The sequence below is a fragment of the Populus euphratica genome, unplaced genomic scaffold, assembly GCF_000495115.2.
Source record: "Populus euphratica unplaced genomic scaffold, PopEup_1.0 scaffold397.1, whole genome shotgun sequence".
In the NCBI taxonomy this organism is placed as follows: Eukaryota; Viridiplantae; Streptophyta; class Magnoliopsida; order Malpighiales; family Salicaceae; genus Populus; species Populus euphratica.
Window position 1 is genome coordinate 200,726 of NW_011500284.1, and position 16,812 is coordinate 217,537.

Consider the following 16,812-nt stretch of genomic DNA (forward strand, 5'->3'; position numbering starts at 1 on the left):
TAAAACCTTGTTTAGCTTCAAGAATTTTCAAAGTTTATGTCGTTTGACATTATTTTTTTTTAATATTAACTGATAGATACTTAGATAACCTCTTAATCATATTTGATATTGTTGCTTGGCTCACTGGTAAGTTAAAGTTTTTTAATACTCATTGCTATAATTGCTTTTGGATGCAAGTTAGATTTTTTATGTTATACTCGTATAATGCTTTATGTTTTTGTTATTGTTAATTTCCTTACACCTTTTAAATGAAAAGACATTGTGTTTGTTTTTATTGTTTATAATATTATATGTTTTTTTATATATATACATATTTTTGAAGTATATATTAAATATGCATCAATTATAATTCTAATTCTAATTTGTTGCAAAAGTAGATTGATCCATCACTTCTATATAATTCTAATATGCATCAATTATAATTCTAATTCTAATTTGTTGCAAAAGTAGATTGATCCATCACTTCTATATAATAAGACTGATTAAATTCACAGGAGCTTATTTTGGTTAAATAAGTATGTAAAAGAATGCTAATTCTAATTTTGGTTAAATAAGTATGTAAAAGAATGATAACTCATAATTTAGTAATTACGTAATATTCATATTATCACAATACACAATACATGTATTAAGTTCAATATTTTAGAGGAAAAAAAAACAATACCTTGACACATTGCTAATTATTATATAATATTTTATTTATTAATGTATAAATCACTAATCACTAATTTATCAATTAAATAATATTTTAATCAATAAATAAATTCTCATGATTTCAAATACCTTGATTTATAGAGATTTAGGTAGTTAATTAATTATCTCGTTGGTTAATTGAAGGGGAATTTTCAGAAAGTGATAATTATTATGCATGCATGGACAGACTTTTTTCTTCAATTTGGATGAGTGAAGGACCTTCATGCAACACTATATGCTAGTTCGCTGGAAACTGCTTGCCTTCCAAAGCCACTCTTCAAGCAAATGTAAAAGAGATCCCTGCACAAATATGAAACTTTTGCGATTAATTGAATAATTGGAGAAGATTCTGAGAAAAGTGACATTTTTTGTGTTTATCTCTTTAATGAAACTCCTCGACAGATTAATTAATTTGGATAAATTAATTACCATCATATAATTCTTATTTTTATGACATAGACAGCTGTTAAATACGATCATTAAATAATTTCCCTCGTAGGACATTAGAGAGTGGGATTATTCTAAAGCATTGATACTGGTTTTGTCATCCACATTTACTAGTGATGAAGCTATAATTATTTACTAGTGATCATCCATGTCAAGTAGAGGAAATTAGAGAGGAAAGGGAGACTCATGCAAATGTTAGATTCTTAATGTGTGCCAAAACCCACGAAAAAAAATAATAAAAAATAAAAAATCTCATCATCTAAATTTCCCAATTCCTTCCCTCTCATTCTGTGAGTTGATTCAAAGTCAAGCTCATGATGGATACTTCCTTTGGTGGGCAAATTTATTTTTGTGACTACAATATTTCCCATTTCTAACTTATAATGCCTCTTCCTTAATTTTTTATAATTCGGTTATAATTGATTAATTTAGGATCATATGCGCTCAAATCTACATATTTGTGGAGAGATTTATTAGAACTTTGTCATAGATGGTAATGAGAAATGTTAGCTTAATTAAAAGTTAAAAGTATTAGATACTTTTAGGGGAGACTAGACAACTACTTCAATTACGAGTTTTCCATTGTTTTATAGTCGGCATAAGCTCTTTATCTAGCTCTTTCCACGATTTCTTTTCCCTTCAAGGCGAATTATTAGTGCATTCTTTGGCGTCGTTCATAGGTATGGAATATGTTGTAATTTGCGGTGTCGCGACGATTGTTTTCTGGATGCTTTTGTATTTTGTTTTACTGTTATTATTTTTTGAGTTTTTTGAATATATATATTTTATTATTTTTATTTTTTTTCTTTTTTATATGGGAATCCAAAACAAGTTACAACAAAATGTGTCCAATATATATATATATATATATATATATAGAGAGAGAGAGAGAGAGAGAGAGAGAAAAAATTTTTTGAAAAAGATTTTTGTATTTTATAAAATGAATTAAAAAAATATATGAATTAATAAATCATAAACAGAGTTGTTCATGCTAATTAAAAATCAAAATAGAAAGTTGATCATAAATTGATAATTTCTATGGGAAATATAAAAATATATAAAATTTAAGAGAAACCATATAAAACTCTTACAATAAAAATTAATAAAAAAGATATTTTATCTGTATTAAATGTTTATGAGGGGGAATTGTTTTTTTTAAATAAATATATTAGGTTCATATATATTAATTAAAAAAATAATATTTAACATTACCATAAAAGCTATAATATTATTTAAAATAATTTTTCAATAATTATTTAAATTTCATTTGAATAAATTTATTTAAAGTCCGTCTTATTATAAATTATAAAACAATTAAAATGTTTTAAGAAAAAGACCCAGCATACCTGGACTATATTTGTGCATTTGACCCAAAACTATTGAATCCATAAGTGTTTAGGCATGTAAGGCAAAGCCCATAAGCCCAAGTTCTTTCTTTCATAGCATGAATAACATGTCATTCACCTATGCCATTTTTCTGCCATATTTTCGACCATTAAAGCAAAATCAAAGTATAAGTTTTTGTACTTTAAAATTAAACCTAAACTTTTATATTTTTTATAATAAAAAATTAAAAAAAAAACATCATATAAACTTCTAAAACCACATTGTTGCCCAAAAAATACATTTTAATTTGACAAAACACTTAAAATCAAACCAAATTATTAGTTTTAGCCCTAATCTACCTTGTTCAACATCATTGAAAGTAGAAACCATCTCCATTGAGTTTTTTTTTCTTTTTAAAGATAAGTCTAAAAATACTAAAATCATAATTATTAGTGATAAGTAAACTTTCTGTTTTTTGTGTTTTTTTAAAGATTTCCCCTCTCTTCTCTAGACATTCATGGATTGAAACCCAAAATTAAAAAAAAAAACTTATAGAACAAAACATAAAATGCCCAAAGAAGTGGGACCTAATGTGAAAAAAGTGAAATGTGAAGGACCAAATTGAACATTTTAGCACCGTTTGGAGACCAAACATGTGAAAAGGCTCTTTTTTTTTGAAATATCAATTTGAGTCCTTGATTTTTCAATTTTAGTTTCAAGAACAATATAAAATTATTTTTTTAGATTGATCTCTAAATCATTTTCATATTAATTAATGACAAACGACAAGTGCTCACATGTAAATAGAAGCAAATAAAGAAAAATAAAATAATGTCAACCTAACTTATAATGACATTATTAAAAATAAATAAAGTTTAATTATTAAAATAAAAAGAGAAAAATTTAGGGACCGAAGATAAAAAAGTTGGGCATTTCTAGATAAAAATAAACAATGTTTTTCTAAAATATTTTAATTTATTTATTAATAATTAATAATTTAAATATCATCATCATCATCATCATCATCATTTAATCTCATATCATGTTTTATAGGTATTTCATCAATTTAATGTGTTCTTGATTTGTGATCGCCTAGGACATGTTTGATAGGTATTTCATCAATTTAGTACTTTAATATAATGTGTTCTTGATTTGTGATCGCCTAGGGGAAAGTTGAACTAGGCAATGAAAGCAAGAAAACCATTGCGACTACTTTGGAAGGAGAAGCGAGGAAAATTAAGCATTGAATATGAGAAACAAAATTACATGGCCAGCCAGCATTGCAAGGACAATTATTCTATTATCAATTATCATTGACACCATGATACCTTTTATTAGTTTGTGTGATTACTATTTCTTTTAAAAATGATTGAATAAGAATTATACATTATAATTTTTAATTAAAATTTTAAAAGAAAACTTTTAATGAAACTCGTGCAAATACTATAACTAAATACTTTCAAAACAATGGTTAGAATAAAATGTAGCTTTATAACCACATGTTATTAGATTAAAAATTAATTTATTTTTATATTTTAAAAATATTTTTTAAAAAAATTAATTTTTTATTTTACTTCACATTATTTTTTGTGTGTTTTATAATATTTTGATGTGATGATGTTAAAAATAAATAATTTAAAAATAAAAAAAATATTATTTTAATATATTTTTAAATAAAAAATCCTCTAAAAACTAACTATTAATATAATCATAAAAACCTGTAAAAAAAGGGAATCTGAAATGATAAAGTTAAAAAGAAAATAATATTTTTGAAAAAAGGAAGTATGATGAGATCTATGCTCTGGGACTAAAATAAAATAATTATTATAGTACATGCAAGTTATAGTTTCAGAATATAAATCCATCCTTTATGGAATCATTAGTCATTACATCAGACAAGATGATAAGGACAATAGTATTTTGTTAATGTATTTGGTCCGAAATGTACTAGAAATAAAATATTTACTGAAAAATGTTTAAATTAAAGTAATAAAACAGTAATTAATCGCTTAGATTTGCCAAGTCTCCATCTCTAACTAACCTGAAATATCGTATGCTCTCCAGCCTTGTCTCTGTTTCTCTCTCTCTGTCTCTCTATCTCTCTCAACCAACTCCGATCTCTTTTATCTCCTATTCACGTCCATCTCTCTGCTCTATCACCGTTTAAATCTCTCAAAGTTGTACTCCTCTACAAAATTATCTACTCAATGAATTAAAAATGGTATGCTCTCTCATTCTCTGCATCATCAACCAATAAGTTTGTGTATTTGTAAAAGTCTTGACATTTTCATTCAAGATTGTTTCTTTTTGAATCTGGTTTCTTTTTCTTGAGATTTGATGGATGCCCATTTTGTTTTTCTATCATCTCTCTAGTCTGGTGTGGTTAAAAATGGCTTTGAGCAAGAATTTTTGAGGTTCTGGATTGGTGTATATTTGTAATGCTGTTGTTATACTTTGAAACTCTTGTGATTTCTTGAGATTGATGTTGGTTTTGTTTTGTCTTTGTTGATATGATAATGTCTGGTTCAGTGGTTCTTTGATTGATACTATGGTGGGTTTGAACTCTGAGTGCTTTCACTTTGGAAAGTTGGGTTCTTGGTGGATCATGAAATGGGAAATTGAGAGTCCTTTTTGGTTAGAATGAGAAGTGTTTGTTGATTATTGGTAGTATGGTTGAGTGAGGTAATGTCTACTTTTAATAGGAGCAAGTCAATAAACCAGAGGACCTTGGGTGTTGGAACCCCAAGAACTGCTAGTTTCGGAAGCCCCAGAGTAAAATTGACCTCAGTCTCGCATTGGTTTCGATGGCTTGTTGTGATTGGAGCTTTGTTTCCATTTTCTATTGCCATTGCTGGAGGTTACTTTTATCTTCTTCCAAGTCTTACTCAAGCATTTCAGGGTTTTGGTACTTCCAAGTTCAATGATTCGATGGAAGAATGCAATCTCTTTGATGGAAATTGGGTTTTCGATGAGAGTTACCCTTTATACAATGCTTCAGAATGTCCTTTTGCAGAACAAGGATTCAATTGCTTAGGGAATGGAAGGAGAGATGAGGATTATCTTAGATGGAGGTGGAAACCCAAGAGGTGTGAGATTCCACGATTCAATGTACATGATATTTTGGAAAGGCTTCGAAATAAGAGAGTTGTATTTGTTGGTGATTCTATGAGTAGAACACAGTGGGAATCATTAATATGTTTGCTCATGACTGGAGTGGAGGATAAAAACAGTGTTTATGAAGTCAACAATCATAACATAACAAAACGGATTAGATTTTTAAGTGTCCGATTCGACTCCTTTAATTTCACAGTTGAGTTCTTTCGCTCGGTTTTCTTGGTGCAGCATGTTTGGATGCCTAGACATGTGCCAAGGAGGGTTAGGTCGACACTTAAACTGGACAAGTTGGACGATATTAGCAACCAGTGGGTAAATTCGGATATTCTCATATTCAACACAGGACATTGGTGGGTGCCTGAGAAGCTCTTTGAAACGTAAGTTCTCCAACCTAAGTTTTCATTTGCACTCATGGATATTTTATTTTGCATTTAAATTCAAAATTTCAAGCATAGGTTTTCATAAATGATTTTGATGGAAAAAACATATTGGACCAAATTATTTCAGGCGCTATGTTGCCCACTCTTCATGGCACATTTATTGGATTAATTGGCTGATGATTTTTACATCTTTTGGAATCCACAGAAGTCTGTGCTTTGGATGCTTTAGAATTCATTTGCACTTTACTTGCTACTATTGTTATTAAATGAAGTGCCTTCGATAAAAAGCTGCTGCAACAAAATATGGTTTGCTGGGATTTGCAGCTTAGCAACTTGCTTTGTGAGAAAGATGCTTTTCCTTCTGAGGATACTGTCTCCACTAGAGAGAAGGAATGACTGCTTGTGTCAAAACGTATGTTGTCAACTATGTATAATTAATCATAATGCAGGACCTAGAATATTAGTTTTTCTTATGCATTTCGAACTGGAGTCCATGGTTGAAAAAAGTTGTATTTTGAAATTCAAAATACACAAGGACGGTGCATGTCTAGCAGTATTCGAGAAGTATAACAAGACTAATTAACATTCTGCTTTACCACTTTATCCTTGTGTAGACTGAATTTCATGAATATCATGCTGTGGCATCAGTGTTTCTGCATCTTGCACATGGCTAGCTTAATCCCCTAAAAGTGCACATTATCTTATTATTCCCTACCACAGGCACGAGCTCTCCATTTTACATGAAAATTGTGTTTTGAACAGGGGCTGCTATTTCCAAGTTGCAAATACAGTAAGACTTGGAATGTCAATTCCTGTTGCCTTCAGAATGGCACTGGACACTTGGGCATCATGGGTTGAGAAAAGGATTGACACAAATAGAACACATGTCTTCTTTCGGACATATGAGCCATCTCACTGGAGGTACTCTTTAATTCTGAAACCACATTTGGCGGGATCCCAAAAATGCTTAGCTGTCTATTTTGTGTAACTGCTAAAAATCTAGTATATGTTTCAGTGCAAGATTTTGTCATATAACCTGTCCTGCCTTTTCTCATTGAAGAGTATTATTATAAAACTATCTTCGCTCCTGCCTGTTCTCATTGCAGAGTATTACTGTAAAACTATCTTTGCTCCTTTGCTTTTCCTTTCTTTTTCTTTGTGTTTACCAAAACTAACGTTACTTCTCCCAATGATGGGCGTATTAAAGCTTCATGCATGTTTATTAGCAGTTTCTATTCACACATTTTATCATCTCGTTTATTTACTCTACTTGTTTCCTTATTTTTAAATTCACCAGATGTCTATAAGTTGCACATTTACTCTCTTTGATGTGACTAAATATGATTTTTTTAATTTTTTTTGGAATCAGTGAACAATCTCATAGGCTTTGCAATGTGTCCAATATTCCAATCTCAGAAGCAGGAGGCAAGGACAGAAGTGTATTTTCAGACACAATATTGGAAGCGGTAAAAAATCTGACAGTTCCTATAACTGTACTCCATATAACCTCCATGTCAGCTTTCAGGAGTGATGCACATGTGGGCAAGTGGAATGGCAATCCATTTATACCTGATTGTAGCCATTGGTGCCTACCTGGAGTACCAGATATGTGGAACGAAATTTTACTGTCGTACCTGCTATCCCCATCATGAGCTTCCTCTCAGATTAATCGCAGCGGAATGTGAGTATCACTTCCTATATTTTTCATTTACTTCAATGCATCTAAGCATAATTTATTATCTGCTCTCCTCTATCTCCGTCTCTTTCTGTAATGTCCGCATAAGTATGTTTTTGAGTGTTGAGTGGACATATATTTGAACCTAAGTCCTGCTTTGACCCCATTTCATCCTCCAAGGGAAACCTAGAAAGCCAAATAACTCCTGCTTGCATCAGCAAACGGACTTAATACTTTCTTCTTTGTGAGTTATTACCATCTCTGCTAAGGGCAGTCATTCATTTTTGTTCACAGTATAAAATGACTTCTTCTATGTCAGTTTCTATCAGCGCTTATACTTGTTTGTCTTGGTTTAGGAACATTCTGCTAGAAAACTGGAGAAACAGGAGCAGGAATTTATGCTCTGCGTTGTCACTTACCTAGTCTTAATTTTTGCACTTGCTGCTCAACAGCATAGACATTCTCTGACGTTGAAAACCCAGTCTCCAATATGAACAGGGAATTAATCACCACAAAAGCTCCCATTTCAGTTATTGATGGAAAATTTTCCGTAGAAATAAAAGGTGGGGGACATACACTTAGAACAATGTTTCAAGTTGATTTTCTTTCCTCGTTGCAGATTGAAAAGTGTACATTTACTACCTGTCAAGTCAGCCAAACCCCACCTCTTGTCCACGAGCAGCTCTGGTGTGAATTGTGAAGCCAGAAGAATTGAGAATATTTGGTCTGGGCTTTCTCTCAGTTTATACTTGTTATCTTTTGTTTACTGAAGCTATGTTGCAATACTGATTTTGCACCTGGTGTTTTGATGAAAGTGTAGGTTACACAGAAAATACAGTTTTGAAGAGAACCAATTTGTTCATTCTTTTTGCAAATTTTTGGTTGTTGGGAAGGGGCTGAAATCTGGTCTCCAATGTATAACAATTTTGTCAACCTTGTAGTAAAAATGATGGTTCTGCTTTTTGTTCCTTGAACAAAATGGCAAGGGGAAAGTGATGAAATAGAAATTCTCTATTGTATTTGTCAATTCTTGAATTGGTGCTTGTGCTTTTGAGACAGCTTGTTGTATTACATTGTGATAAGAAGGTTGTCTTTTTATATTTTTGAGGACCCGCTTTCATGTTCATCTCTGCTCTGCAAGTTCCTTTTGTCATAAATAAGCAACAACCACTAGCCCCGCGAACTTGCATGGAAACAAAGTCAGGTTTGGAGTTGTGAAGATGAATGACTTGAATATAGCCCTCAAAAACTAACTAAATTGAGAAAATATTTTCTATGATTTCAGTATTCATGAGAATCTGAGAAATCTTAAGAATGAAATCTCCAAGAATCTCTTAATATATTATAGAAAATGATGTAAATTTGATTCCTAATATATTATGCAGTTCATCCTACAGAGCACCCAGGTTGCTTCTTCCAGAGTTGGCCCCAGTCATTTTTATATGTTTTGTTTGATGAGAAGATAGATCTCCATCTTAAGTACTTTATCAGTGTACAAAAAAAATTAACCAAGATTTCCTTCTTTTTTTTTTCTTACTAATTTATCTTTATTTGCTCGCAAGGAAATTTCAATTCATTTTTACATGCTCTCATTTGACATTTTCCTGCTCATATATCTCACAATCATTTTTTTTTGTTAGATTTAAAAAATAAAATAAAATTTAAAAAAAATATTATTTTAATATATTTTTAATTAAAAAAAATACTTTAAAAAAACACAGACACAATATAACAGTTACCAATAACACACTAAAAGACTTTATAAACTGGGTAAACTGTATCTCATTTTCGTATTTCACCTGCCTTTACCATGTAAGCTACTGTCGAAAACAATTTAACCGACCTCATGAGATTGGAAGCCACCTCTATGCCTTCATTCCCTCCACAGTCCAGTGCCCAGCGTTTAAGGAATTCGACATGATTGCACAATGTAGGGTTCACAGTCTTTGTTCTTCAAATAAAGATTATCAAGGGGAAAAAAAAACATCAGAGGCAGAGCAAGTCATTATCAGAAAGAATCAAAATATGACTATTACTAATTGGTCAATGTATAGACGAGTCATACTAATCTACTCCATTGATATTCCTATCATGAGATGTAGAAAGGACACCTCTCAAATAATCAGAAAAACAAAAGAAGTGTTTTTTAATGCAATCAATGACAACACCTTGTCAAACTTAGCATGTGAGCAAAGTTACTCAAAGCTTAGAAGCATGCAAAACATTTAACAACTGAAAACTCTTCTCGAGAGTCGATAGTATAAATAGGCAAAAGCAGAACTCATAATATTCGTATCTCAGCAGCAGCAAAACATAATCTGTCAGCTTCCATCTCTTTCCCATATTGAAATGGCTCCCCTTGATAACTATGACTACAACTTCCCATATTTTCCTCGACCACCACCACATAATCCTCCATCCCCTCCAAAAGTCGTGTCACCTCATAATTATCCATCCCCTCCAAAAGGGTCCCCACCCCATAATCCTCCGCCACCACACATTATACCCTCCCCTCCAAAAGTTGTCCCACCTCATAATTATCCATCCCCTCCAAAAGGGTCCCCACCCCATAATCCTCCGCCACCACACATTATACCCTCCCCTCCAAAAGTTGTCCCACCTCATAATTATCCATCCCCTCCAAAAGGGTCCCCACCCCATAATCCTCCGCCACCACACATTATACCCTCCCCTCCAAAAGTTGTCCCACCTCATAATTATCCATCCCCTCCAAAAGGGTCCCCACCCCATAATCCTCCGCCACCACACATTAAACCCTCCCCTCCAAAAGTTCCTCCACCACATCATCCAATTACTCCACCATCCCCGTTCCCAGTGCCAGTAACACCACCCAATCATCCATTTCATCCGCCACCATCACCACCTCATATTATTCCACCTGCACCCTCTCATGTTATTCCACCTCCACCGCCAACACCAGGACATCATTCAACTGTTATAATTGTTGTCTTTGTCTCACTTGGTGGCATATTCTTTCTTGCATTCCTCTCTGTTGCTCTCTGTTGCTTCATTAAGAAGAGAAAGAAGAAAACGGTTCAGAAAACTGAAATCTTAGAGTTTGATGAGCATGCTAAAGTCCAGGAAGCCATTATTCCAGGCCCACATGGTGAGAAAATCACAGTACTAAACATTGAAGAGGATGTGCATCTTGTGGAGGAGATTAAGAAAAATGAAAAACTGGCTAAAGGTTCGCACATTAAATTGGCACATGATCATCTCCTGGATTCTGATATAGCAACACCCTCTTCTCGGTCCAATCAGCAGCATCTCGAGCACAAGGTCTGATTGAAACACAAGCGAATGAAATAAGCGGCAATGTAATCGTATATTCCTCACCATCAACAATATCCCTACTGGGATAATACATGAAAAATTTCTTTTTCAAAGTTGTCGATACTTCTGTTTTAATAAAAAGTAAAGCTTGTTGGACAGTCAGGTCATGCTCATTCATATTAGAAATCCGAACCACACCAAGAAATTAAAATCAGAATTAGCACTATGCCAAAGAGATGAAATTACATCTCCAATAAAATATTGACATTATCGCAAACTGGACACTCATCTAACCTTTTAACACCCTAATTTGAGTGAGTGATCATGCAACATCGAATTAAACAGAAAACAACAAGCGCACACTTTGAGGCTTCACATGATAATACTGTTATAGCATCTGATACTAGCTACAGAAAAATATATCCTCTCATATCAGAAACTATTTTCACCTTAAAAAACATCAAGTATTTAACTGACATTTAAACAAGGGGGGTCCCTGATATTGGCTACAAAAGGTACCATGCTCATAATGAGAATCATCATTTTACTCAAACCCACTTCTGTAGCATTATCATAATTGTCATCAACCATTATAATTACAGGGACTGGTGTCAAGTCTGGGATGACATCAGAATATTGCCTTTGCTTACTAAATGATAGTTATGAAGCCAAGCCACAAATTGAAAATACTAAAAAATAAATTGATTTGACATACATGTTGGGCTTGCGTAGTGATATTACACGGGGAACATCCTAAGGGAAAGTTCTAGACATTATCTCCACCTGGTTACAAATGGTATTCCACTGCTCATTGAGGATTTATATGAGTCTAAAATCTTGTATGTGAAAGTTTGGGCTATGACCATGTCAGATTGACATGCTAACCATATCAAAATATCTTTTCTAAAGAAAGGTTTTTTGGTTTTGAGAGGGGAAAAGGTTTGAAACTTGTGTTAAATGTAAATGAATCTTCATATGGTATTACCCTAATTGGTCTTTGAGTATAGGGTAAAGAATTGATTATGTTAAAGAAAGAATATGATTACCTTAAAGTATCTTAAAGTATTTTTCCTGAGAGAAGCTGCAAAGGGTACCATGCTCATAATGAGCATTATCATTTTACTCAAACCCGCTTCTATAGCATTATCATAATTGTCGGCAACCATTCGCTGGGATGGCATCAGAATACTGCCTTTTGTTACTAAATGATAGTTATGATGCTAAGCCACAAATTGAAAATACTAAAAAATAAAACTGGAAAATCTGATCTTAAAGGATAGCGGCCATACCCGTTTAATTGCACTCAACAAGCAATGAACAGTTGTCAGTTAAGATGCGAAGCCAAAATGTATTTAGATTTCAAGGACAGGGTAGTCCAAGCTTTTCCTTCTAAGCTAGTCATACCATGCCATATGTCTGAACAAGGAAAGAAAAACAAATGACCTGATCAACTGCAATGCCTGTGGTACAATAAATCATCCAGTGAGTGTGATATTACAAAATTTTATGAAAGGGAGCATGATGAAATATTAATAACATGGATTTCTAGTTCAAAATCACCAGGCAACATTAGCAACTTGATCATTCTATCTAAAATTTCACACGTCACTTTTGTCAATGGATGAGAATGACATCCTTGGTAGAATTTGTGTACTGTTCCTGCTATTGTTATCCAGCTACAACCAGGAGTTTTAGCCAAACCCAATTCTCTCATCTTTGCCCTGGTTATTTTTATACCATCTGAAATACCATGAGATTTGTAAATATAACACAAGGCTATATAGTTTCCGGGGTTACTTGGTTCCAGTTCAAAAAGACTATGAGCTGCTATTTCACCAATATTGACATTCTGGTGCATCACACAACCACCCAGTAGCGCACCCCAGACACTCGCAGTTGCTTCTAACTTCATTCTCTGTACTAATCCAAGTGCTTCCTCGAGATAGCCAAAACGACCTAAGAGGTCCACCATACAAGCATAGTGCTCTACACTGGGTTCAAACCCATAATGTGATTGCATTGAATAAAAGATCCTCCGGCCTTCATCAATTAGACCTGAATGGCTGCAACTAGCCAAAACTGCAGTTAGTGTGACAGGGTTAGGTTTAAGTCCAAAACCTTTCATTTTCTTAAAAACTTCCAGAGATTCCTCTGCTCTCCCATGAACCCCATAACAGGATATCATTGTGGTCCATGTAACAACATTCAAACTGCGCATGTTCCTGAAAACCTTTTCTGAATCATTCAAGCACCCACACCTGGCATACATATCAATCAACGAGTTACTAATCACAACATCCACATTGAACAAAGTACTCTTCACTACTCGCCCATGAATTTCCTTCCCTTTCATCAAGTCACCTTCCCCTCCACAAGCATTCAAAATACTCGGTACCACCAAAGCATCCAACTTTACCCCTTCCTCAACCATATTCCTAGCCAAATTCAAAGCCTCCACATAAAACCCTGCCCTCCCAAATCCAGAAATCATCAAATTCCAAACACCACAATCCCTCCACAACATATTAGAAAACACTCGCTTCGCCTCAACCAATTTCCCACCTTTCAAGTAAAAATCCAGAACAGAACTTCCCACAACAACATATCCCTCAAAACCAAGTCTAATCACCCAACCATGAAGCACAAATCCCAAATAACAATCTCCCACTCCAGCTACTGCCTTGAACAGTGGAGGCAACGTATAGTGATCCGGTCGAAAACCCATTTTCAAAAATTCATCAAAGATACAAACAGCATCAGAGTAACAATAATTATGCGCATACGATGACATCATAATATTCCACGAATGCATGTTTCTTTCAGGCATTCTATCAAACACTTTACGAGCTTCTTGAAGAAACCCAGATTTCGAGTAGGCTAACAAGAGATCAGTTTGAAGGGTAACGTTGCTGAGGTAGTTACTTAAAACGATTTGGGCATTGATTTGTTTGACTTGATAGATTAAAGAGTGATTGGCGCAGTTTCTTAGTAGAATCGAGAGGTGGTAAGCTGTTTTGTATGTCATTGGAACTTGGCTTATTGAATGTTTAACGGTCGAGTCATGAAATGGCGCCAAGGAGAAAGAAGTTGAAGAGATGCGGTGGTCAAGTTTCAGGCTGTCAGCTTGTAGAATATACCATTTATTTTACCCGTTCTTGGCTGCAGATAATATATTAAAAAAAAAAAAAACAGTTGTATATAGAAGCTTTATCAACATATTTTTATACATTAAAAAAAAATCAAGTGTAAATAAAAAATTTATTTTTATATATAATAAAAAAATTAAGAACTATATGTATTAATAAATAAATAAAATTATTAATAATAAATGAAGATGAAAATGAAAAAAATATATAAATTAAAATATTTGACTTTACAATACATGTCTTTACCGCTAGAATCTAATCATATCTCTCTCTCTTCTCTCTCAAATCATAATTAAAAAGCATCAAAAATAAATTTTTATATCAAAATTGATTTAAAACATTTAGAAAATATTCTAGACATCTTGATAAATCCATATACAACCTCCAAAAACATAAAAAAATATCTCAAAACTTAAAATCAACCTGAAACTAAAAATCTTCCTGAGTTCAAATCATTTTTTTAAACACTTTCAAGGTTAAAAAAAAAAAATTAATTTGAACTTCTCTCATCAAATCAAATCAAATTATTTAACATAAAAATAAATTATTTTAATAATTAGAATTGGTAACAATAAAATTTTTCTCTCTAAATCTAACAATCACTCACTCACTCTCTCCTCTCTTACACCAAGAACAAAAAAAAAATTATATTAAAATTGAATTGAGAAGATATTAAGGAAACAAATACATATAATACGTGAAGTTTAAGGACTAAAGTGATTTTTTTTAGAACTTTGAAACAATCACCCATTTGTGGCTTTTTTTCCAATTTTATCTCTTGTCTTTCAATTTTTTTTGTTAGTCAACAAATTTATTCAATTTTTCTTTAATTTGGCCAAAAAAATATAATCATGTAAAAAAAGGTTTGGGGATCAAAATAAAAAAATTTAAATAGTGAGTGCACAATAAAATTAGAAAGAGTATGAACAATGAACATATACATTAAAATACCTATGTCTTTTAGTGTTTTCTATAACTAGATTATGTATCCTTTCTAAGTTGCGGGTCAAATCAATTTAAAAAAATAGTTAAGTACATGTTTTCAAGAAAGAAAAAAATTAAATCAAATAAGGATTAATCTAATGTTACATTGTTAACTTGTCAAGTTTAAAAGCAACCTGAACAACAAGAGAAAAATATAGTTTGTCTTAAAAACTTTTAAGATGATATTTTTTTTTAATATATTAAAATGATAACATATTAGATGGATTCGGGTAAACCCAAATTAAAATGTAAAAATCATAGATTAGGTCATGAGATAGTGATAACATTATAGAAAGTAAATAAAAAAAACATATTGACATTCAATTCTCAAATAACTCAATATCAAAGAATGAAATTGAAATATAAATCAATTAAACAAAATAAGTTAATTAAGGTTAACCTATCAAACTTGCATCATGAGACCAAGATAATCTAATGGGAAGCAAATCAGAACAAATTATAACATTTAATTTCCAATTAATTCAATATTAAATGATGAATTTAAAAAAATCAATAAAAAAAATCAATATGCTAAGCCTTTGACTCATATCATAAGACTATGATAGCATCTTAGAAAAAAAACTGAAATAAATTATGAATATTAATTCCTAATTAACCTAGATATTTAATGATGAAATTGAAACAAAAAACAATTAAAAAACCCAGAAAAACAAGAATCAACTAGGTTAACTAATAACTCAGATTATAAAACTAAGATAACCTCGTAAAAAGCAAAAAAAAATAAATTATAAAATTTAATTCTCAATTAACATAAATATTGAAAAATAAAATTAAAAAAAAAACTCAATTACAAAAAAAGACTCATGAATGCTTGAATCATTTAAGTTAACTCGCAAAATTCATGCCCCCGTCATGAGACAAGGATAATCTCAAAGAAAATAAACTAAAATAATTTATGAATCTCAATCCTTAATAAGCTTTATATTAAACAATGAAATTGAAAAAAATAATAAATTTACAAGAAAAAAAAAGTGTTGTTCTGATGTTTTTTCTAATAATATCGATGTTTATGAATATAATTGGATCGAGTTTGGATCTATAATTATATATAATCTAACTTTTGGTATTTTATAAATTGTAAACTTAATCGATTCAATTTATTTAGGGATTAGAGTAAGTTGAACAAATCGGGTTAAACAAATTTTTTTTTATGGATATTATATAAATTTATAGGTTGAGTATATATTACTAATTTTCAACAGTCCACATTTAGAAGTGGGTTTATAGCATGGACTGTATATACCATAATATCCTTAATATTAGGTCTAATTTCTATATAATTCATCACTATTAAATTTTAGTTATCTCTTTATTCCGTTAAGCAAAAGAGAGAATTATTTTTTTTTTAATGTTAAAGAAATCTAATAGAAAGCTCAATATCAAAACTTTAATACTGAGACATTTTTAAATAAAATGAAAAAAATACTTAATTATAAATTATTAAATATAAAGATAAAATGAGTACATGATATACAAGTTGAATTAGATACTAAGTTTTAAAATTCCCAATATATCACTTAACCTGTTATATAAAATTTTTTAAATTTTTTATATTATTGTCATTTATAATATCCATATTATTTGAATTTGATACATGGAATTGAGTTAGAAAATGCAAACATTACCGATAAGTTGTGTTGTAACCCAATTTTGGATTAAATAAAATTTTTTAGGAATGTTATTTTATCTTATTATTCATGACAAAAAAATATAATAAATAAAAAAAGAAAAA

The 16,812-nt window shown here is 31.6% G+C and overlaps 3 protein-coding genes across 12 annotated transcripts; 2 read left to right on the plus strand and 1 right to left on the minus strand.

Moving 5' to 3' along the window:
- The first annotated feature begins 4,491 nt into the window (after positions 1-4,491).
- Positions 4,492-8,742, plus strand: LOC105113196 (protein trichome berefringence-like 7). 6 transcript variants are annotated; one of them, XR_839897.1, is made up of 5 exons: positions 4,492-5,957; positions 6,723-6,881; positions 7,330-7,641; positions 8,255-8,359; positions 8,456-8,742. XR_839897.1 is itself a non-coding variant. In XM_011009269.1 (5 exons), exons 2-4 carry the CDS (start codon positions 5,152-5,154, stop codon positions 7,610-7,612), a joined length of 1,248 nt encoding a protein of 415 aa, XP_011007571.1. In that variant the 5' UTR covers positions 4,492-4,687; positions 4,840-5,151; the 3' UTR covers positions 7,613-7,641; positions 8,255-8,742. The 6 variants fall into 6 exon arrangements, 5 of the variants coding, with proteins under 5 accessions (XP_011007571.1, XP_011007570.1, XP_011007572.1 ...); XM_011009269.1 differs by having other exon boundaries at positions 4,492-4,687; positions 4,840-5,957; positions 8,255-8,742; XM_011009268.1 differs by having other exon boundaries at positions 4,492-4,687; positions 4,996-5,957; positions 8,255-8,742.
- A 629-nt stretch (positions 8,743-9,371) lies between these two features.
- Positions 9,372-14,068, minus strand: LOC105113198 (pentatricopeptide repeat-containing protein At3g24000, mitochondrial-like). Of its 4 annotated transcripts, XM_011009276.1 has the most exons (5): positions 12,219-14,068; positions 11,976-12,098; positions 10,852-10,937; positions 9,701-10,661; positions 9,372-9,586 (listed from the first exon to the last, which is right to left on the minus strand). In XM_011009276.1, exon 1 carries the CDS (start codon positions 13,952-13,954, stop codon positions 12,434-12,436), a length of 1,521 nt encoding a protein of 506 aa, XP_011007578.1. In that variant the 5' UTR covers positions 13,955-14,068; the 3' UTR covers positions 9,372-9,586; positions 9,701-10,661; positions 10,852-10,937; positions 11,976-12,098; positions 12,219-12,433. The 4 variants fall into 4 exon arrangements, 2 of the variants coding, with proteins under 2 accessions (XP_011007578.1, XP_011007577.1); XR_839899.1 differs by lacking the exons at positions 11,976-12,098; positions 12,219-14,068 and adding an exon at positions 11,306-11,504 and having other exon boundaries at positions 9,701-10,937; XR_839898.1 differs by lacking the exons at positions 11,976-12,098; positions 12,219-14,068 and adding an exon at positions 11,291-11,504 and having other exon boundaries at positions 9,701-10,937.
- Positions 9,967-11,035, plus strand: LOC105113197 (leucine-rich repeat extensin-like protein 3). Of its 2 annotated transcripts, XM_011009274.1 has the most exons (2): positions 9,967-10,314; positions 10,405-11,035. In XM_011009274.1, the coding sequence occupies exons 1-2, from the start codon at positions 9,985-9,987 to the stop codon at positions 10,939-10,941; spliced, it is 867 nt and encodes a 288-aa protein (XP_011007576.1). In that variant the 5' UTR covers positions 9,967-9,984; the 3' UTR covers positions 10,942-11,035. The 2 variants fall into 2 exon arrangements, with proteins under 2 accessions (XP_011007576.1, XP_011007575.1); XM_011009273.1 differs by having other exon boundaries at positions 9,967-11,035.
- Positions 14,069-16,812: the final 2,744 nt, after the last annotated feature.